Source organism: Hydractinia symbiolongicarpus, chromosome 7 (assembly GCF_029227915.1).
Source record: "Hydractinia symbiolongicarpus strain clone_291-10 chromosome 7, HSymV2.1, whole genome shotgun sequence".
In the NCBI taxonomy this organism is placed as follows: domain Eukaryota; kingdom Metazoa; phylum Cnidaria; class Hydrozoa; order Anthoathecata; family Hydractiniidae; genus Hydractinia; species Hydractinia symbiolongicarpus.
This window is the reverse complement of record NC_079881.1, coordinates 32,874,785-32,898,709: the sequence shown is the minus strand read 5'-3', so window position 1 is coordinate 32,898,709 and position 23,925 is coordinate 32,874,785. Positions and strand designations below refer to the sequence as shown.

At 32.8% G+C, this 23,925-nt stretch overlaps 2 protein-coding genes across 5 annotated transcripts; one reads left to right on the top strand and one right to left on the bottom strand.

Annotated features, from left to right (window-relative positions):
* The first annotated feature begins 356 nt into the window (after positions 1 to 356).
* LOC130649137 (uncharacterized) lies at positions 357 to 11,344 on the top strand. 4 transcript variants are annotated; one of them, XM_057455361.1, is made up of 7 exons: positions 357 to 5,947; positions 6,019 to 6,227; positions 7,669 to 7,768; positions 8,521 to 8,627; positions 9,458 to 9,476; positions 9,791 to 9,865; positions 10,858 to 11,344. In XM_057455361.1, the coding sequence occupies exons 1-7, from the start codon at positions 5,704 to 5,706 to the stop codon at positions 10,902 to 10,904; spliced, it is 801 nt and encodes a 266-aa protein (XP_057311344.1). In that variant the 5' UTR covers positions 357 to 5,703; the 3' UTR covers positions 10,905 to 11,344. The 4 variants fall into 4 exon arrangements, with proteins under 4 accessions (XP_057311344.1, XP_057311340.1, XP_057311345.1 ...); XM_057455357.1 differs by having other exon boundaries at positions 360 to 5,947; positions 7,669 to 7,891; XM_057455362.1 differs by having other exon boundaries at positions 365 to 5,947; positions 8,521 to 8,674.
* A 5,872-nt stretch (positions 11,345 to 17,216) lies between these two features.
* LOC130649397 (uncharacterized) lies at positions 17,217 to 22,950 on the bottom strand. Its single transcript, XM_057455668.1, has 8 exons — positions 22,663 to 22,950; positions 22,381 to 22,592; positions 21,258 to 21,360; positions 20,940 to 21,159; positions 20,400 to 20,418; positions 20,213 to 20,288; positions 19,385 to 19,419; positions 17,217 to 17,505 (listed from the first exon to the last, which is right to left on the bottom strand). The coding sequence occupies exons 1-8, from the start codon at positions 22,895 to 22,897 to the stop codon at positions 17,329 to 17,331; spliced, it is 1,077 nt and encodes a 358-aa protein (XP_057311651.1). The 5' UTR covers positions 22,898 to 22,950; the 3' UTR covers positions 17,217 to 17,328.
* Positions 22,951 to 23,925: the final 975 nt, after the last annotated feature.

The window sequence follows — 23,925 nt, the reverse complement described above, 5'->3', positions numbered from 1 at the left end:
TACTGATAAAACTTCATGTTATGGTTTTATTTTAATGAAGATAAACTCGCAACCGGCCTTCCTATAACCGAGAAAGTATTATTGACATTTTCATGAGCGTGAGTTGATCAAATTCAAAAGTTGCCTACAACCTTTGACTTAAAATAAACCGTCAGATTCAAAGTTGCCTGAACTATTTTGAGGTTGTGTGTGCTCTTGTTTCGTGAAGGTGAAGTGGGATTCAGAATACAACGCGTTAGTAGTTCATTATAGTCTTTAGAATTTTCTAAAGATGTGGACCAAAAGATTTTGATTACAAATTCCAAATCTATAAAGCGCGCCTTTTTAACGGTATTTTGTTTATTTTAAATAAATGGTCTTAACCTACTTGTCAAGTGTACTATATTTAGTATGCAATAAAACCAAAAAAAAGTTGTTACATTGAGGTAAACTTGAATAAATTTCATTCCCGACAAGAAGGATTAACCGGGAAAGAAAACAAAAATATTAGAGTAATTTTTACATCTGTATTATTTAAGTTGGATAGTGGTTGTAATAGTTTAAATATTAATATATGTACTTTTAACCCTATTGTGTTTTTTTATTGCGCTTCTTTATAACTTGTTTAACTTTCGTTTTAAACTGTTTATAATTAATTAGACTGACGAGTGTGTAAATAATGCATATTTTAACTTGCTTTGTTCTCCTCTATATTTGGGTTCTGCGTCAATCTTGTTTTTGTTTTTCTTTACTATCACCCAGAAGTGTAACATTAATAAAAAATCACTGAGACGCTTTTGAACAAAAACTTCATTTTTTTGGAATTACGCATATTGTAAGTTTTTAATTTTTCATTGAGTTTTTTTACTGTTTAATAATTCAAATTTTGGCATTGTAAGACTGAATTAAATGTATTTTAAAATGTATTTTAAAATGTATTTTAAATGTATTTTAACCCTATTCTGCTCTACTTTTTTTTCGCTACCTGAACTTGTGTTTTTGAAATATTTATAATTAATCAGAATGGCGCGTGTGTATATAATATATTATAATTCGCTTTGTTCTGCTCTATAGTTGGATTTTTGCATAATTTTTCTATTTGCTTTTGCTTTCTCTTACAGTCACCAAGAATGATTGAGACTCCTCTGAACTAAAACTTTATTATCTGAAATTACGCACGTAGACAATTTTCACTTTCTAAAGGGATTTTCTTTTTACTCTTTTTATTGTTCAAGAACGCAATTCGTTAAGTTAAGGTGACCTCTTCTAAAACTTGCACACTGGACGTGTCTAAGGAATTTACGAATCCACTTGAAATGTCGAAAAAATATAGTATTAAAGCTTACACTGTATTTTGATTTTATAATGTAATAAAAAATATATGGGGTACCATCCTTACAAACTGCATTTAATTCGTCGTTTTTACTTAACCAATAAAACCTGAAGACGCTACTCTGGGTAAAAAATTTCAAATAATAATGATTATACGCATATTTCATTAAATAAATTGGATTTGTGTCCATTTTCTGCACGAGTCATATTCTTCATTAAAGTAATGAAAATGATAATAATGTAATATAATAATACTAGTCGTTAACCCGTGGAAAAATCCACGGGGTCGCCCGTCGCGTTCGCTCGTCCTTTAAATTTACCCGTCGCAACAAAGTGGATAAAAATATATCGCATTTGATATTCATGCGCATTTTAAAGATTTCGTGTTTCCGTTACGGAACGCCGCTTTCGCGGACACACAGACTGACAACGTCTATTATTAAAGAGATAATTCAGTCATACTGCGAAACAAAGTATGATGAGTGTTTGTTAAAGGATGCAAAATTTCATTGCTTCGTTGATAGGTGGCTGAACAAACGATATTGAAAATAAAATGTAACGCAGCCTTTTATTTAAAGCAAGTTTGACCACGAAGAGGCAGATAGTCAAGACATAATTATAAAAAATGGCGGCGTGTTGGCGTGTTGGCGAATATGGTATACAAACGAAACATATTTATGAAATAAGAACATTTATTTTGTCGTAAGCTATTCTATATGGCCTTTGCAATTTTTAACTTTGGTAAAGCCTTTTATTTAAGCTTTAGATTTTAGTTTCTTTGGAAAAAACGAAAATTTGTAAAATATTTAAACAATCTAACCGATGTTTAAAGTTTATAAATAATAATGCCTTAATACGCCTGTCTCGTGAAGTGGTAGTCGCAGTAGAGCGACCACGAAATGCGGTAAATATTGGACAAGCAAACCTGTAGATTTATCTTTTTGCAGAAAGTCATTCAGAAAGTTACTGGTAATTTAGTTTTGACTTAATGTATGTAATCCCATCACGTTATTCTTTTTCACAAATGATTTGTTTCGACAAATCTTCTGGTCTTTTTTACCCCCACGTATAGGTGGGCAGTGTTCTACAACTCAATTCTGGGAATTAAAAGTTGTTTTTGCCTGTGTTACTTCGAATACGAGAATTCATTTTCGGTGAGCCCACTACCATTATTTTGTTGTCTACATAAAAATCTTGAATAGATATAGCTATAGCTGACATGGAAGATCCAGCAAAGTTATAATGAAGCACTGTAACTTTCGTTGTCTGACTCTAAATGCAGTAGCTAGCTAATGATATTTCACACTTTGCAACCTTCAGCTGCTTTTTAACGAAACGAAAATGTTTTTCCACCAATGACGTGTAGCTTTCAGCTCCATACAATAGTAATGTATAGTTAATTAGCTGAGGTGAAAGGTGAAAAGGTGAAAAATTAGGTGAAAGTATATTAACTGTTCAGTTATAGGGTAGGTAAATTCACGATAAAATAGCGAACTTCTTTGTAGAGTAACTTTAGGAAATTTTAAGAAACTTTATAGACGACGTCTGATAATCTTGGAAAACTAATATTTGTAGCCAGTTAAGTTCTTATGCTGAGTATTAACTCAGCGTATCTTAATATTCGCTTGTAGATATTTTCGCGACTTGGAAAAATTATCCACATTCCGTCGGTATAAATTTTGTGGACAACTTTTTGTGAAACATTTTGCCGGTATTTATTTTTGTGAAACTCAAATAAAAAAATGTTATATGTCAAATGGTTAAATTTTAAATTTTCAACTATTTACGCAACCAAGCTTGAGTTATTCTTTTGGAGTCAGTGTTCTATCTTCTACATCATGTTGAATAGAATTTCACTCTTTCACTTTGTAGCAAATAGCGAATAATAGGGATTGATATATAATATTTACTGGGTACATAATAATTTCGCAAATTCGTGTGAAACTAAATAACTATATATTTTTTGAAAGCCAATTCAATCATCTATAAAATAATGATACTATAACTTTTATGAAAAAATCCCAAAAGAAGAAAAAAATGATACAAATTCACCCCTCCAGCTTTTTTTCGTCGAATACTTTCCCTGGTAAAATTTTTGTTGATTAAAAAATATGTGATTGCAAAGCTCTTATTCAGCTCTACAAAACTTTAATTTTTTGAAAAAAGCACGTTGTTAGAAAAATATATATTTTGTGTTAAATTGGTTGTTTTATGACTGATTTATCTATTTTCAAGCATTGTATAGTGATAACTTTTCCTTTCTTTATGCGTTAAACTTTTTCGCATCGAAGCATCGTGAGCTGCACAATCACCATAACTTTGTGCGCATGCGCAATAACAGTTTTGGTCAGATCATGTTTACATGAATATTTTGAGAGAAAATGAAATTGAAAGAAGCACTAAAATGAGTTTCATTTCGCCTGAAAATACTCTCATTGTTCTGGAAATGTTGTAAACATTTATCAAGACTATACAAGACTATACAGAAATAAAATCTTCTCCCCTTAAGGAAGTTACCGTAACTTCTAGGTGAATCAAAACAGGTGGCCTATCTATCATGACTATAATCACAGATTAAATATAATAAAACACTCTTAAAAATATCGATATTTTATCAAGAATTGCTATTATTACACCAGTATTCCTTCTTTTCCTCTTGCAAATTTTACGTTCGTGCAGTGATTTATTTCACAACAAGCAACATCTTTCGCGCAACCTAAGACGAAATTAAAGGAGGGATTTGTATATAGCGGCATTTCCAATACAGTTTTCACGAAAACTATTTCCAATGTTCAACCTTGTTACCAGTACCCTTTCCTCTTCTCTCTGGTGTTAGGGTAGTAGAATAGTGAAAAAGGATTGTTTCCTGTGTGGTGTGGGTTTTTGTTTGTTTTTGCGAGAGATTTTTGTTTGGTATGCTCAGAAAACGACAGACTATATAAAGTTATCTGTAAGCCGAATCTTAACAAGCGAAAAAAAAATCCAGCAATTTTCTTTACGCTTTCCGTGGATCAGACGTTGGACACATTAAATTAACTCAATTTTTCTAGTGTTTTGAGAACCTTTTAGGGACAGCATGACTGGTAAAACGTCTAAGCTTTCTTGTTTTGTTTTACATTTCAAACGTGTATATTTAAACACCTCGCCTTAGATACCTTTCCTTAAACTAATTTATATTAAGCAATTTTGGCAGGAAGGAGCTTTGTGGACAAAAAGCGAAAAAGAAGTAATCGTAGCGGGAGTTTAAGTTAGGTGATGAGATCAGATGCACTTTAGAAAGTCAGTCGTCAACAAATACTAGAATCTCTTTTCAGAATTTTAAAATGACGAACGTCGAAAAAATATTAACTAAGTATGAATTTTATTAACGCGGATATAATGAATTACAGCTCCAAGTATATATTTGGATGTGTGATTGTTATTTTTGCCCCTATGTTGATGTAAATCAAATGTATAAAACTTAAATAGTAAGTTTTTAAAACAAGTTAAAAAGTCTCAAAAGTTTATTAGCCATTGTCTATAGAAGTAATTTGACACAACTGGGACCTTTAAAACGTTCCTGGAAGAAGTTTTGTTCTTTCTGCTGCAGTGATGTTCTGGTCGTTTCACCTAGACTTGCGCGCTCAACTTCAACTCCAACGCTCAATTACTTGTGATTTAACTCGCTGTTTACCCAGCTTTGTTTTCACTTGTGGTGATGTTGCATGTCTTTTAACGGCAACCAGGTTATTAGTATCACTGATGTTTAGCTCGGTTCTAAGTTTAATATCAAGATTGGTTTTTTAGTCAAATCTGTTTAGGTGATAAAGCATATACATAGATCAGAAAACTCCCCTAATAAAACCGTAAATATGTTCAGTCTTGTTGAAGCGTAATCACTTAACATGTACGTTTCTGTGACTCACTGTGGAGTTTTAATAGCTCTCCTTCGTCGTTAAGAAATACATTCTTCCCCGTTTCTGATTGGTTGAACCGAATAGAAACTTTATTTTCGATTTTTCTGCGATGTGGTGCATCATATTTCTTCCAAATTTCAGCAACAGGGTTTAACCTGTTAAACAGTTATTTAAGGTGGCAAAACCACGTCTAAACTCTTAGGAGACGGATTGCAAGGATGTCCAGTCAAAAAAAACCCTCCGCCCAGTTGGATTGCTAAGACTTCTGATGTTTACAAGAACCATTACTTTACCAATTGCTGCACAAATTTAAATATGCTAATGATTCTTCTGCCAAAAAAAAGCGTACTGGTATAAGTATGATTAATAACGAGAGATTAAGTTAAATTTTAATAAAGAAAGCTTAATAGTTCTACTTAGTGGTGATACTTTCCTTTCTTTCATTTTGTTGGATTGAAACCCGTTTTAAACAAATATAATATTTTTTACGCGAACAATGGTCATGTTTTATCAGCATATATTTGCAGCCTTGCTGATTATCGAATGTGTTGAAACGATATTCATAGAAAGAAAATTATACGGAGATGTCATTACAAATATAAGTAAAGATGAATGTAAGATAAGTGAAAACACAGAATGGGAAAAAGATATATGTACATGTGGAAGAGGATATGAAACAGCAATTGTTGTGGAGAATAAGGTGAAATGTAAAAACAGAAGTGAAATTTTAAAATCATATGGTAAGTACAACTTTGTATCTTACTTCTATTTAGAAATCACTTTTATAAATGGTAACAATATGCCGATTTAGATTCGTCACGCTGTACCATATTTGGACATAGTACAGATGAAACCAGGATTGTTGTTGTTCGTGGTGATGGTGTTTTTATTCTAAACAAGAAACAGAAAGTATTAGAAAAGTGTCTAGGGAAACACGGTACCAAAATTGAATTATTATATCCGCAAAAACAAGTCATTTCTATCAACTGGACTTTTCAATCTTCAAACGATTATCCGTACGTAAGTGAAGTTACAAACCCTTTGTTATTAACACGCTTTTCTTATGTCTCTGTCCGGTGACTTGTTTGTGTGCAGTCATTGTAATCAATTGGGTTTGTTATTTTTTTTGGACTTCTAAGTGATTTATTATTAAAAAAGAAATCTTACAGCTCAGCCATAACAAATTTATTTAGTATTTGCTTCTCCATAACAAATTTCTTTAGTATATGATGGTAGGGTACTCATTATTTTTTTCCCATTCCCAAATTAAAATTATATACCCTGTTAAAATAAAATAATTTCATAAGCTAGGAATTTTGCTATGGTATTTTAATGTGCCACGGGAAAAGCAAAGCCACGGGAAATTAATTGATCATTGTTGTCACTGTTTCGTTTAAAATATTTTATTTAGTTTTAAGGTAACTTTCCATACGCCTCGAGAACGTTTTTTTACAAGCATGCGCAATGAAGTAGAATGACCGTTGATTCGACGTACTAACTTTTTTAGTGCGTATTTTTTCTCTCGAGTTTTTTAACCAATGAAATTCAAAGAAATGTAAACAAGTAGCCAATCCATTTATTTATGAAAATTAGTAGCAAAAACAGCATGCGTTTTTATTAAAGTAGCAACATCAGAAATAAGTGTTTAGTGTTAGTAGAAACTAAAAGTTATGAATTTTAAAGATTCCTTTTAAATTTTCCTGGCAAACCCAAAAATGAACTACTTGTTGGGGGAATATTGGTAGTTAAATTCATCACCTAACATTATAATAACTGTTCCCTCTTTCCTGAAAAAGTTTCCTCATCTTTTTAAGTTGTTGTTTTCTCTTACGTCTTCTTTTCTCGCTGCCATAAGTTAGAACTCAAAAGCAAAGTGCTCCCGAGCTTTTTCTACTAGAGCGGAAAATGTAGTAGTAAGAAAACCCACCTTTATTTCATGAAGCTAACAACAAATCCTTTGGCGACAAGTTTAACAGATTTTAAATTATTATTTTAAGTTATTCAAGTAGACATTTCCACGTGTTAGAATAACTAGTTTCTGGATAGTATCAATAGACTATTCATTTATAACCATGGAAAGGCCACATAAGTTTTTTAAAATTTAAAGTACTTTTTATTGCAAAATAGTTTTTTGTTAATTTCATTTAAAGGCTGCAAATAAAACGTTTTAAACGAAATCAACAACATCAATAACAAATGTTTAACTACCCGTGACGTTGCTTGCAAATGGTTTAAAAACTCTTCACAGGAAATTAGAATACAATATCAAAATTCTTTGCTCAAATTAGTTCATTTTATCACGTGATTTGTTCTGACCAATTATAAAAAGTAAACAAAACTTTTTAAAAATACACAACATTTTTATAAAGAATGTTTTATACGCGTGTTTAAGAAAAATTGTAGAAAATACATTCGACTTTGCTGATGCCAGATGGATATAGCTTTCGTATTAATATCATAGGTGAAGTTAAAATTGATAACGGCCAAATACGCTGGCTACTTAATCAGAATAAACAATATCTGCAACGGAATTTGCATTGTAGCAAAAGTTACTGGAAGAGGTATTTTTCGATCATATCGCTTTCTCGTTCTTCTTTGTATGGAACTAGTGGGACTCCGGGAAGAAGCAAAAACATTTTGTGAGAAGACAAAAACATGTCGTTGCATGTATGAAAGGCTTAAAGGTACTGTCCGATTAAAAATCAACTAAAATTTTGACAAAAAATTCTTATTTGGAACTAATTTCTATAAAATAATTAAATAATTATTTGTTTTCTTTCCTAACACCAACTGAACAATATCTCATTCTTGTTTACAAAAAAAGCATGCGGTCTTTCGCTTCGATTGTTTATATGGATGGCGGATGATAGGCATTAAAACGAGGCTGAAATAATATGTCGCGTGTGACGTATTTACCTGGAGCGCGCCGAACTGGCCAAAATAGATAAAACGTGGGCCAGGGCTGATATTTTATTATATGTTTAAAAATTTTGGTAATTTTACCCCCTGAATTGTGAAAGACCGCTTTTTATGAATTATTCATATGGAATTCAAAAATCGAAGGCGAGAGATGTGTCTAGACCTTAAAGTAAACACACACTGTGCTAATTCTGTACGAACCTAAGTAAGAAGCTTACGCTAATAAAACTTGAAGTTCAATATGCCTTTAGCCTTAGGGTTGCATAGTTGTTTCAGCTACTCTAAAGACAACCAATCAATAATTAAAAATTAGACACATATATATACTTTTTTCTGCAAAAACACACGTGTGAAATTATAACTTCAATTTCATTGTTATTACTTTGCATGTTAGCTTACACTTTGTCAAGAAACTATCCATCCACCAAAGCTGTCACGCAGTCTCCGTATAACTCCATTAACTTGAGTAATGAAATGCTGTTACTCAGTATTCTTCCAGATGTAATTATTTTCATCATTCTTTCAATTATGATTGTTTTCATAACAAGGTAGCTTGTTCTATTTCTTTCTTTCTGTCTGTGTGTCTGTGTGTCTGTCTGTGTGTCTGTGTGTCTGTCTGTGTGTGTGTCTGTCTGTCTGTCTGTGTGTCTGTGTGTCTGTCTGTCTGTCTGTCTGTCTGTCTGTCTGTCTGTCTGTCTGTCTGTCTGTCTGTCTGTCTGTCTGTCTGTCTGTCTGTCTGTCTGTCTGTCTGTCTGTCTGTCTGTCTGTCTGTCTGTCTGTCTGTCTGTCTGTCTGTCTGTCTGTCTGTCTGTCTGTCTGTCTGTCTGTCTGTCTGTCTGTCTGTCTGTCTGTCTGTCTGTCTGTCTGTCTGTCTGTCTGTCTGTCTGTCTGTCTGTCTGTCTGTCTGTCTGTCTGTCTGTCTGTCTGTCTGTCTGTCTGTCTGTCTGTCTGTCTGTCTGTCTGTCTGTCTGTCTGTCTGCCTGTCTGTCTGTCTGTCTGTCTGTCTGTCTGTCTGTCTGTCTGTCTGTCTGTCTGTCTGTCTGTCTGTCTGTCTGTCTGTCTGTCTGTCTGTCTGTCTGTCTGTCTGTCTGTCTGTCTGTCTGTCTGTCTGTCTGTCTGTCTGTCTGTCTGTCTGTCTGTCTGTCTGTCTGTCTGTCTGTCTGTCTGTCTGTCTGTCTGTCTGTCTGTCTGTCTGTCTGTCTGTCTGTCTGTCTGTCTGTCTGTCTGTCTGTCTGTCTGTCTGTCTGTCTGTCTGTCTGTCTGTCTGTCTGTCTGTCTGTCTGTCTGTCTGTCTGTCTGTCTTTAATTTTCATATTAAAATTCCTGTTTAGATTGCATCAGAGAGCAAAGGTAAATTAGCACAACTTAGATTGCTTTGTACAGTTGCTTAAAATCGTCGTAAGGGTACAAGGTGAAACACATAGATAAGTTTAACAACACACTCTATGCCATATGATATAAGTACAAGATTAAAAAATGGATTTCAAGTGCGTATCAATGTCAATAAATGTAGATACATAACTAACATGAATTTAATAAAAACAAAAATCAATTGGAATTTTTCCTACATTTTCTTGTGTGTCACCTTTTTCAAACAAAAAAGAACAAAAATTTGTTAAAATTCTTTTTATTTGCAATCAAACTGTTTCCCTTTATATATTTAGAAAAAGAAAAACATATTACAACCGGTAGGGATAGTAAATGCAGAATCAGGATATGCGGAATTGCAAATATAGCAAGTAAGTGAACATAACGCGCAAAAAAACACGTGTGAAATTAAAACCGCAAAAATTTACGTGTGAATACTCAATTTCGAGATATGGAAATATGGGATATATTTTTAAAGTTGTGATATTTTTTAAGTTGTGCTCGTCTACAATAGACGAAATAAAAAAAAAATCTTTGTTTACATATATGATGAGAGCCTAATTTCCAAAATATCTTTTCTTTAAAACTTTTCTCTTACTACCCAGACTTATTGCGCGAACATATGTTACATGTAAAATATAAGATATTTATGTCTCTTCTCTTAGCCAATTAGTTGGAAATATTTTGCAGCTAATGATAATTAAGAATATTATTATTTACGTAAAATTTATGCCAAAAATGATAAAAATGATCAAGCTGGGTTCATACAGCCATATATTTTGACAAAACAAGTAAATGGATGCCTTACTTGATGCAAAATGCATAATTATTGAAAAACACACACTGAAAATACGACATTGTAATTTCCGTCATGTAAGAAGTGGAAGGTTAACAATGAAGAGCAATAAAAACAACCAATCAAATAACTTAAATAAATACTCTTGCCTAATATGTTGATAGTTTGTTCTTTGGGGAATAATGTTGAAAAATGAATCCAGATACTTGCACAGTTTTGTTGCAACATTTTTGTACAGTGCTGTTTCCCGTTAGGTAAAGTTTTGCACATAGCTTCTCCAGTCATCATTTATCTTAGTAATGTGAATTAAAGCTTCTTTAACACGATATTCGGTCCGATATTTCCTTGTCAAAGGATTAATTAGCTAGTTGTTCCCTTTAATTCCGGTCTAGACAACGGTAATTATAGCATGTTTTGGCACGAAACAGAACACCCTTAAATGTAGTATATCATGGACTATCTTAAATTGGAGGGTAATAACTTACGATCAAAAATGTAAGCGGGAATTTAAGAATTGTTTTGATATGTTAAGCTTGACAAATTAACGTATTTCTTGATATATTATAGGAGATACGGATAAACAAGAAAGAATTACAAGAGTAACAAATGTTTGAAGAAAAATATTAGTTAAAATAAATATGAAATTTATTATCTTCTGATTACCATAAAAGAAATTGTTGTGTATATGTTGGATAAAATATTGCTTTGTATTTGTGACGAGGTTATTGTTCCCGTAACACTATTCTTTAAAGTTCCATAAAGTATCACGTTCTCTACTTGTATCGATTTTCCTGCCTTTGTGCGTACTCACAACGAGAAGTCAAACCAAGCGGTTGCATTGTGTATTTTGAAGAGAAAATTGACTTTTAAAGTGCTTCCATCAATTTTTAGTCTGTACACAAGAGATAACTACAATGTACGTATAAGTTTATATTTTGTATTTTCCATGTACATTTTTATATTTCATTTTTGATATACTTTTTTTTATGCTTTGTTGTAACTTCCAACTCACGAAAATCATGTCCACCAACTTAACATGATTGGTAAAAGCATAGTTATTGCAGATTTTTCTTCTCGTGTCTTGTCTGCCGCACCAAATTAGAATTATTTTCGTATATCTTTGTCAAATTATCATAAGCAATGGCTGATACTAATGACCCGCTCGTTTAAGCTCCAAATAAGAAAAGTCTCCTACATTATACGAGAAGATATACTTCATACTTTCTCCTATTTGCATCGTCATATGCTAACCCTTTTATTTCTATTTACAAAAAGGAAAACAAAACGCATAGAAAGCATATTTCTGACTCAAGGACAGTACAATATTCTCTCGTCTCTTTTTTACATTTATACATGTGGCATTTTGTTTAAGCTCATATAAAATGTAACTTATATGATGTCACTTCCTGCATCATATCCGACATTATTTAATTCTTTGTTTATATCGTTAAATTATATCGACTAGGGACAATGTGTTACAATTTCCTTTCTAAACGCATTCACGTAAACTTTTTTTTGGATTTTACTATTGAGATAAAACTCTGAGATTCTGAGATCAGATGAACTTTACAGTCTATATTACCAGACATACTGTATAACGTGCCTAATCTGTAGCAAACAAATTGGTTTTACACAAATGCGACCAAAAATATAAGACAAAACCTCGCCGACTTATTCCTCTTCTAATTGGGATGTCTGCTACAGACAGATTTAACTGTGATAGTTTTCCAAATTCTAACCAGAACACACATGTAGTTTTTGTTAAGTGAGTGTGACCAGTAACGGCTCTGACGGCTTAGCAAATAAAATCAAACGTGTCTATATTGTGACTGATTTCGTGTTAAGACCCGCATGAAAAATTTACGCACGGAATAAGAATTGTAATATACCTCTTCTTAATATTATTAATACACTAGTCGATTGAAAATAGGTTGTTTTGATTTTTTGCTGACGTCAGCAGTTCATATAAAAAAAATTGACGAAAATTGTTTTTCCGTTTCTTGTAATATGTGGAGGTTGAAACACTAATCAAAATAATGTAAAGGATGTTTTCGACGAACGCGAGATATAAGGATTTAAAAATTTTGCTGACGTCCGCATGGATCCGCAAAAACACAAAAAGATTTAGAATTTTATATACTTGACGCCTTCATCGTATATTTCTTGAAACGCTGATTAAGAAAATTTATAAGATCATGTATTTTTGACAAACGGTTGCAGAAATATTGGCATTTAAAGGTTTTTTAATGACGTCACACGCTAGTTCTAGCGCTACGCGGATAGCGAATTTAATTACGTAACAAATCAGCAGTGCATATACAAAAAAAATTGTCGAAACTTAGTTCATCAATTGCCTGTAAACGCCTAAAAAACAATATACAGGATAATATGTTTTCGACGTACGCATAAGGAGTTAAAAAGGTTTTAAAATTTTGCTGACGTCAGCAAAGACCAGCGAAAACAGAAAGAAATAAACCTGAAATTTATAAACCTGTTGCCTTTATCGTATAGATCTTGAAACGCTGATTAAAAAAATGTATAGGATCATGTATCTTTGACAAACGGTTGCAGAGATATTGGGGTTTAAAGGTTTTTTGATGACATCCATTCCGAAACGGATTCGGGGACTCAGGTTTGGGAAACTTACCCAAATTGGTCCTAGGTGGTCCCTAGTTACCCACGCGATAAAAAATCACTGACGTCACCACCTCGTTTCCAAGATATTTGACCTTAAAGTTTAGCTGCACTGTAATGGCTTCATTAATTTTGAGATATTGACGTTAAAGCAGTGATATTGACGTCGCGCCGTAACGGCAGAAAATTTAACATTTGAGACATAACTTTTTTCGGCGACATCAAAGGAAAATGAACACATCCACTTTGCCTTTTACAGACACACAGACACACTCTCTGTATTATTATATAAGACTAGTCGATTGGGCCCGTGGAGAAATCCACTTTGGCAAAAGGACAATGGAAAAATAGGTTCTTTCAGATGTTTTTCTGATGTCAACAGTGCATATACAAAAAAATATTCTCAAAATCTTACACAAAAAGGCAAATATCAAATCGCATTAATTCCTCCACACAAATCTTACACAAAATAAAAAAGCTTGCAAGGTGCAAAATCTAGTTGATAAAAAGTTAAAACAACGACACTCACAGCATCGACACTCACAACACCAATACTCACAAAATTGACAGTAAGAACACGGATAATAACAATGTCAGAAATAACGCATCTCACACATAAACAACTTATAAGTGATTATATGTTGAGAACCCTAAGTATTTTAATCTCAAAAAAAGGCAAAAAATAAGTTTTTTACACATTTTAAATATTGTCTTTCCCTTAAAAGGTTATACAAAAATATGAAAAAGCCATAGTTTGGAAAACATCAAATTTAAATCTAGAAAAATCAGTCATTTCGGTTGCATACCATCCTCTCCCACAAAAATTACACAAAATGTAAAAATCAACAAGTTAAGAGCACAAAATTTTCTCTTTTAGTTCCGTACTGCCCTTTACCAACAATTTTAAATCTAAATGTCAAAAATTCAATGAGCAAAGAGTAAACTTGAATCGACAAACATCATTATGTGTAGAGCTTGAAACACTAATCAGAATAATGTATAGAATCATGTACAACACCAACAATAATAATAAAGTGTCAAAAAACATCAAATTCATATCTGGAAAATCATTTATTCGATTACATACTATCCTGTTCCCCAAAAATATACACAAATTGTAAAAATTATCAGGTTAAGAACACAAAAAATTTTTCCTTAGTATGATGATCTGTAGTGACTTTTACCAACCAATTTAAACGTAAATGTCAAAAATGAATAAGGAGTACATTTGAATCAACAAAGATATTATGTTTGGAAAACAGAGTGTATATACGGTCCGTCCTCACAAAAGTTAAGACAAAATGAAAAACAGATCGGTTTTTGAGGAGCACACCCAAATCAACAAAAATCAGTTCACTTAGCATGTTCTATATTGGCATTGCCCATAAATTTTTCACAAAAAGGTTATGAAACACATCAAATTATAGAAAAATCAGGCTTTTCAGAAAATATATAAAACAAAAAAGTTTTAGTCAAAACAATTAGTAATTTATCATCATCACCAAACAGAGTTATTACCTCAGTTTTATAATTTTAACAAGAACGTGAAACCATGGAATTTTCTTCCAGCAAAAATGACATCACATACAGTTTAGTTCTCCCCAACAAAAGTTTATAATACAAACTATGAAAAAGCCATTAGCACACACAACAGCATTCAGTGGAGGCCAATTCCTTTCAGTATATACATGCAATATATATATCTTTCAGTATATATATTGCATGTTGTCTTTTTCCCACAATTTTAAGGTTTGCAACACAAACAAAAACACGAACAACCATACTAGCCTCTCATCAATTAAAATAAAATCATAAACCTACGTAAATTTCCAATCAAATGTCTACAACCCTCTGTAAAAATAACCCGACATTTTACATGTAGGCTGTAGGCTGACAAAAGTTTAACAGGATACAAAGAAACAAAACAATAAAAATTAATTTAACATACACGCTTTAGATTTTGAAAAAATTTATTCCACTTGTCATATTGAACGTGGTCCTCTGTGAAAATGTGAAAAGAATTATACTCTATTGGCATAAAAATACATCACACTATCCTGCAAAAGTTCAAGTCTTTGAAAGATTTTGTAGGTAGCTAGCTAGCTTGTTGCATCATAATTCGTGCTCATAAAAGAAGAGAAGTTTGGAAACTAAGGTAGCTAGCTATAGATAATTAAAAAATAGGAATAACAATATAAGTCATAAGTTAGAGCTAGCCATGCATGGGATGAGAGGGGTTGGCATTGGAGGCTAACATTAGCTAGCTAAAAGTAGCTAAAACCCCTAGTTAAATATACTTACACTGGGAACATTTAGCTAAACTAAAGCTAGCTATTTATGCTGTGAGCAGTGAGTTCAGCAAACCAAAGTTTTCCATTTGTTAGTCAGCTAACAGCTTTATGTAGCATTTTGAATTTTAGAACAAACACATTAGTTACGCGCCCAGCGGACACATTAATTATGCAACAAAGTATAAACAAATATGGTGGCTAGGTTAAAAGCGGTAAAATAAAAAACTTTAAGAATTTAAGGCTTTTAATTGGCTTTTCCTGAAAAATGCGAGTCTGCTTGCTCCAGCGACATAAAGACTAAACGTCTAAAAACAACAAAGTTCTTGCTGTTTGTGATTTCAAATCCACTTTAAACTCTAGCCTTTTCTATTTTTTACTTCTAATTTAACTACTTTACTTCTAGCTCTAGCTACCACTTCTCATTTCACTTCTTGGACCTTTCTTTCTCTGAATTACTTTTTGCACTTTTTTTAAGACGAAGGGACCGTTCTTGTTGCTGTTTTCGTTGCTTTTTTCGGTGTCGAGGGACACCATTTTTGTAAAGAAGGCCGTTACATTTATTTCAGCAAATCGAGTTGCTCCATTTTGGTCACGTGATGTAAACAAAGTAAACCCGCTAGCAAAATGGATATAACTTTTTCGGAGACTTCAAAGGAAATTTCGGCAACATCAAAGGAAAATAAAGACATCCACTTTGCCTGTCACAGACAGACGGACACACTCTTCGTATTATTATAAGAGATAAGAATATCAGGCTGGAATTCAACAACAATAGGTTTTTTGTATAAAACAATAGAGAAGTCTATTGTATAAAACAATAGAAAAGTAAGAATAATGACCAGTCTAGCTAGATTTTAGGATTTTTATAAAATAATGTCTATATCGTTTGTGCGCACTTTAAAAAAGTCGTTTTACGGACGCCTAAAAATCAAAGGCAGTATCTTTTTGTCGCCTTTGCTTCCCCGAGCAAATCTCCGTGAAGTTTTCTATGATTTAACGGACTTGTAGCTCATGCGTCGGAACAACAGAAACAACAGAAACTTTTATCATGATATATCAGAACAACAACGACACAAACTTTGGAAGGTATTTTCACAAATTACGAAGCTCGCTAGTTGCACATTCGCGTACATTTATTGACGCGTCAATTAGCAAAAAATGAGGATAAATTTGATACGGTTTGTTCAGAAGATAACTTTATTTCTTTTTTGATTAAAAAGTATACCTTTTTGACTGCTTTGTGTTTAGTTTATAGAACACACAAATAACCAAAAACAAAATTTTCATAGGCGGAAATTGGCGCTGGTAGCTTTAGGCGTAGGCTATTTGACCAATTGCAACATACGAACGATAATTCTAGAACTTCAATAAAAAGAATCGCGATGATATCAAGAAGTTCGTAGCATATGAAGTAGTGCCTGTAATAATTAAAAAAAGTTCGCTACAGTAGTAATGTTGTAATCATTGTATGGTTCCACACTTGACACATTTGAGTTTTTTTGGTTCTTTAAAATCCAATTAGAATAAAAAGGACTTCCGCAATGTTGTCCAGTCAAAAATGTCTTCATTATACATGTTAGGAGATAAAAGTGTTAAGCTCGTCAAAAGTGGTCTGGAATGAAACATGCTTTCAGGAATGTTATTAAGGATATTTTCAAAGATTGAACAAAAACACGTTTACTGACAAACTGTTCACCAATGAGTAACTGTGAAACAGGAAATACTTTGAGCAGGAAATAGAAGACAGACCTGACCTAAACAATCTTTTTTGATTGAATAATCGTCTGTTGTATGTTACAATCTCGACCACAATGTCATTGCTATAGTTTGTCAACTTTACTAGTTCTGAATTATGATTAAAAGCATTTCTTGGTAATCAAATTCTAGAAACCAGAGATTTGCATTCCTCCAGAACTGTTAATAAGTCCGTTGTTAGAGCAATTGTATTTACTGTTTTTATTACACGTTTTAAAAGGTTTTACCGCAAGAGGCCGAAAGCAGAAATTGTGTTAAAAAGGCTGATTCTAACGTCAGTTAGTCATGTTTCTGTAGTTTCATATACAAGTTTAACTTAATAGAAGCGTTTTATTTCACGTCTAGAAACGTTTCTGTGTCAAATATTTTTGTTAATCTCCGCATAAACAGGACGTTTAGTTGCTTGATATTCTTCTAACTTTTCTTGAGCATATGTTGCATCATGGTATTCCGGTTCGGTTTCAAAGTATACCGGTTCAGACGGTCGTTGATGTGGTTTATCTTTAATAATCGGTCTTTCGTACACATGCGATGCCTATAAAAGAAAAGTTAAATAAAGAAATCAAAACTTAAAAAGTATTGCATTACAACTTGTATGTATGGAAACACCACAAGAGGGATTTGTGTGTATGAACCAAAGAAAATGTACACAATTTAAAAAAAAAGCAGTTGATAGCAACTAGATTAATGTCATTAAGGTCAGGCATTATATTGCTGGAGCCTTTTCTGCTCACAAGTTTCCTAGATGGTTGTTTTTGCGCCAATTATCTTAACAACACAGTACCAGGAATATAAACCAGCTCCTTGACACTGTATATGTTACTTCTGAGAAGACGTTGGGCATAGCTCTACTGGGAAAATTGCCAGGTAGACGTAAGTGATCATAGCATCAATTTACTGCCTGAAGTTTGCTAGGCGAGTTGCTTAATTTTTGATCAAATCTTAAACATAGACTCAACAACTGGGTTGCTTATAAAATATTAGTTACTTAACATTTACAAGGCGTTTAAAACATTTTATTTTTTGATAGCCTTTGGTAAAGTTTTTGTTTCCTTATTGAAAATATAGCTAGCCAGGTAAATACCACAACCTATCACTTTGTCCCAAAAAGGTACTTGACTTAAAAAATATAAATGCTAGACAGTTGACTAGGTAGCCGGCTAAAATTTTAGTCAAAATACATTGAGACAAGACAGCTGATTTCAAAGTTCACCACCTCAAGCAATTACGTAGGCTATTTCTATATTAGATTTACACATTTTGAACTTGCCAATGATCAGAGTGGTTTTAGGAGTGAGATTCTGATGTTATTTAGTTAAGTCCAATCTCTTAAAATGTGCCATTTTTGCACGAATTTCGAGGCCACCATGGGACCCGAAGTGGAATATTTCCGTGGGCGGGCGTGCTAGAAAAGGCGACTAGCGACTTTTCAAGGCTGTCTGCCTGTCCTACGTGTGTGCAAAAGTAGCGACTCTGCAGCCTGCCGGCTGCAGAGCATTGACTGCTTGACACTTTTGTCCATATTTTAAATATGAGAAAAAAACTGCCCTTGTCTGAATATTTTTGTCTAAGATTGTATATATCAGTATATCTCAGCAGAATCAGCTTGATCTATTCACACTTTACCACATTATTTTGATAAATAACTCAATAAATAATACTTTTGAAAAAATTTCATCACTATAAAAATATATTTTTCAGAATGAATAAATAATCACTTGGTTTGAAATAAAACTTAGTGAAGCAAAGCGTTGGAAAACATAAACAACCAGCATTCATCGTCCTCGCCATGTGCATGAAGATTCAATCAAACTGCTTTTACTAGCCGCAGAAGGTGTACTAGTAACACCAAATCATTCACTATTTATAGTAACCAATATACTGGTTATGAAAAACATGCTAGCCGTCAAGTAAGCGCTAGCAGCTCAGACAACAGGCAATAAACCCTGGGGACAAGGATGTAATGTCCAAAGATTTTCGGTGAAACACCATGAAAATTTTGCGTTTTTTCTGAAATTTCTTTGCATCTAAGGGTTAAATTATAGAATTGTTAAGAAATTATCGTTGCAGTTCAAGATTTGCTGATAGAAAACGCGCGTGCGAAAAGAAAAGACTGTCAAACGAGGAAACGTTTTTCACAAAAAGTATAAAAAGACAAAAAGATTGCGAACACTTACGTTTTATTAATGTTTTCGTTCTTAAAATTCAATGCATTTTGAAACAATTTTACAATCCATTTAAACAAAATATTTCAGCTGGTATTTTTTGATTTAATACTCTCGTTAGAGTGCGCACACTTTTAATATGATTAAAGTAATTCACTGAATATGTCCAGATGAAAATATAATTCAAGCGGACACCAGCCTTTGGAGATTAAAAAGTTTCAGAGAAACAAAAGTTTTAACAAAACTTACCGTCTGGTTTGTTGTATCACTGGACATTATGACATCTAAAAAAAATTGCACATACCATAATTATGCTGGCAATATCATTATATTGAAACAGAAAATTACTTTAGAAACGCGACTCTCGGTATTTCTAACTCACTTAAGGGATAGAAAAGTTCAAGCTCATTGAGTTTCGAGTTATCAAGATGCAAAAACTCCCTAAACTACTGAGTTTATAAACGATACGATAAGTTGAAAGTAAGATTTAGTGCTGTATAGAGTAATTAACTGAAGCCAATAGTTTAGAAAGATTACCTGCATATCGACAATAATCACGTCTGTATTATTTTTTTATAAAAGAAAATTGCACAAGGTCATTTAGTACACATAACATTCCGCCTCCAACGGTGTTAAACACGCTAATGCATTAATTTATTCTAGGTGAAGGGCATCTTTGTCATGCTACTATCTGTATCGGAGAAGTCCGTCGCGGATTTCTTTAAAACCTTTTAAAATATTTGAAAAAGTCAAAGTTTGACAGAACAACAAATTGTTGTTAGTTTTAGTTATTTGCGACGTTCAAGGCTTGAAGATTGAATTAACGAAGGAAAACTGTCTATTCTTTCTTTATTTAATGTTGCTATTAGGGGATCTCTTCCGAAATGTATATGAATCTTAATCCTGAGGCTCCAAAAATTTTGACAGGACGGGGTCGATAATAACAAAAGTATAAAAAAATTGATCCATTTTGTGTGATCTCTTACATACAGACTATGCACACACATCGTTTTTACGGTAACGAACAATTTGTTTAAAAAAATCCGCAATTTATTTTGCTACCATGCTCTTACTTACTTGCAGCTGTTGAAGAGACGTATTCATATTCTGGATTTCCCATCTCCATTGGTTGTGGTTTATGTTTCTTCCTGTCCTAAAGTGAAATAGTAAAAAGATAACAATTACTAAGAAATAGCAAAAATTACTGGACGATGATGGTGTAAATTACAAAAAATAAATTTGTAATGTAACCAATATTACTTACCTTTGTTTTTCTATACCGTCTAAAATAAATAAATATCGTCTTAAAGAGTGTAAAAATTTTATGCTTCATTTGTGTTTACCACTCTCTCATATGTTAATGACAGTTTTAGTGCGTTTATATATTTACATTTAAATCCGCTCTGTTCTTTAAACCCCTTATCTTCCTTACTCTCAGATATAGCTGGTTAGGGGTTGCAAAGACTCTATTGCCCTACTGTTCTGAATGACTTTTTCTCCTTGATTAATACCTTTGCTCTAAAATGCAGTACTTTTAAAAGTACGCCTAGATAAGCTGGTCGTATCTTAGCCGTCTTAGCTTATTTGAAGGAGGTATTCAAGTCTACAGTTGCTTCTTCTATTATTAAATGGAAAATATGAAAGAGGATTAAGCATATCATATAGGTAAAAAAAAAACAATTTCTAAGCGTCATCGTGGCTAGTCATTTGGTAATGTAATAGGGTGAGTGGATCACTGAGAATTCATGAATTTTATTTGACAGTTAGGGAATTTAAATCCTATCAGAAAATAAACCAGTGTAACCTTGTTGTAATCACGATACCCAATACCACAAGAATGAGAATCAATGCTGCAATTATTATACCAACTAATAATGGTATATCAATAGAGCTGCTATTTTCTTCACTTCGTGCAGAAGTTATGTTTGTTGTTGTTGATACGGCTGTTTTTACTGATGTTTTCTGAGTTGTTAAAGATGTTTTTGTTGTTGTTGTTGATTGCTTTGTTGTTCGGCTAATTTCAACTAAAGAAAATGACAGAATATTTAATGTCGTGCTATGACATTTTAAATTTGTAAGGTTGAGGGTTCATTTTTATCAGTGAATTAATTCGGAACAGTACCTTCTTCGTCAAACTTTGCAACAACACACATTCCCTTGCACACATTGTTAAGTCTGAACAGGTAACCAGCATATTTTTCTTTATTCCAGTTTGTAATTGTGATCTAACGTAACGCAAGTGAGTCGTTATATACCACACCGACAAATCGATATAAAGTCCTTATTCTCTCCGAAGTCTTTCCAAAGCAATTACAATTACAATCCAGGAAAAGTATACGCTTGCTCTCAAATTATTCTATGTCAATCGAACAGTCAGTCAGTTAAAATTTATTTAAAGGAGAAAGCCTAAAATTATCTAGAGAAGGCCTGCCTTATTGAATTTTTAAAGATGCTGTTTTTAAATAAAACATAGTAGTTATTTTTAATTTTAACTGTTAGTCTTGAAGCATTTTGCTATAAATACCCTAAGTCTTTCCACAACAATTACAATTGCAATACAGGGCAGCAATGGTGCACAAGTTCGTTTATCCACAGTCGATTTATTTGAAACACTATTGCAATGTCATTTTGGTTACGTGTTTTTTTAATCGAATTTACGAAAAAAGTATTTTTCGAGAATGAAATTATACTTGTTGACTGCACGGGATGTATAAAATAGGTTAATTTTACTAAGCATTCCTCGCCATCCAAGTATAGCCTTGAATATTATCATTTTTAGTGATGACAAGTCAAAAGGTAAACAAGTAAAATGTTTAATAAAGATTAACTCCCGCGAAAAAGTTTTGAAAATTGTCTGTGAATCTTTTCTTTTTTTAAAAAAAAAAAAAATCTTACTAGTTCTCGATATAAAGATATAAACGATTCGCTGATTATACGAAAATATAACAATAGCTCTAAAACATGTCCTTGACGTCATAAATGTATAAATATATATATTATTAACCATATTCGCCTTAGCAATACATTTAAGCACAACATCTTACTCAGAACCAATCATACATTTTTTAAAAAAATATACAACTTCCTAGACAACTTTCCAAGGTTATTTGTATCCTGTTTTTTTTTTTTTTTTCACGAAAGATAAGCATTACCAAAACATTTGAACTAAACCAAAAAGTGTTGTACATAAACAATGTGAATGCAGAAAATGTATCAATACAGTAAAATAATCAAAACTTACTTACAAGCGGCGGCGAATCTTTAGAGTTAAAAAGAGTCCAATTTGCAGGAATTTCCTTCTTTTCTGGGTATATTAAGTCAATTCCAGAATTTATTGACTTGCAGTGTTTCAAAACTTTGTTTTGTTTGTCGTTTAAGAAAAAATCGGAGGTATTACGAACGGCAACAATCCTGGTTTCATATGTATTATGTCCGAAAATCGTACAATCTGACGAATCTTAACGAAAATATAAAGCATCGTGTTACATTTGCGCTACAAAAGAACTTCATACAACTGTTGTGCTTACCGAAAAAATTTAGGATGTCACTTCTGTTTTTGCATTGGATTATTCCTTTTATAACAATTGCAGTTTCATATCCCGTGATACACACACATTTTTCGTTTATCCATTTTTTAGTATTATCTTCCGCACAGTCATCGAAACTAATGCCTGTAATGACATCTCCACCCAATTTTCGTTCAATGAATAACATTTCAGTATATGACAAAACTAAAAGCACACATAAATATTTATAAACCATTTTATGTATCTTCTTGATAGAAGTGATATCATAGTTGTAAAATACAAGCTACTGTCCAACAACATGGACAACTAAAAAGTATCGCGGTTAGAAAGAATCATTAAACATTTTTTAATGGCATTTTTATGAACTGTAGTTATTAAAGTAATTACTTTAAACCGACAAACGACACGATGAAACGTCATATCACATTCAAAAAAACATGGCATCATTGGTTATGTAGTCATGTGGTCCTGTTTTTGCCACTACCTTTTAATGATAGCAGAAAATGCATTAAAACGTCTTTTCTACACCAATAGGGATATGTTTCTTCTTTCAAGGCTGTGAGACGGTATAAATGAGAGATTGGCAATGAGCTCAAAAAGAAGAGGCCCATAATAGCCAGCATTAATTTTGCAGTTACGCAGTAAAATGTAATAACAGTTAAAAAAAAATTCTGCTGACATAGTTTTAAAAGTCTTGAAATCAATTTGTCAAAGCAGTTCCAATCATGTGTCATTTTTTTTTAGATAAATAGAAATAGTTATTTGGACATTCAACATTTACTATCGTATTTGTATGTCGTATGATCAACTGCTACTTGCTTATTGTATTCATTATTTTAGGCACATAGTTGTATTTTGAGCAATTTACAAGCTTCTGATGACGTCACTGCTATTTTGTTCTTGTTTGACATACTATAAATGCGCCTAGTTTGATGGAATTTAGAAAAGCTGATCACAAGTTGTGCTGGAGGGAGGCGGAATCCCCCCATATTTATAGGCCTCAAAATAGTCCAGTATATTTGGAATTAAGTGCAACTTACAAAGTGTGTTTTTATGTTTGAAACCAACGCGATGGCTTCGATCACGCATGTTACCAGTTGTCACTGTTGCTTGAAAAATTATCTGGTTTGCCAGATATGAAAGATGTAGTTGCTTTTTTATGATCCAGAATACAAATTAGGAAGATTGGGTTTTATAACAATATTAATATTACTAGTTATTTAAACCCGTGGAATAATCCACTTAAATTTGTTGTGCTTCTTA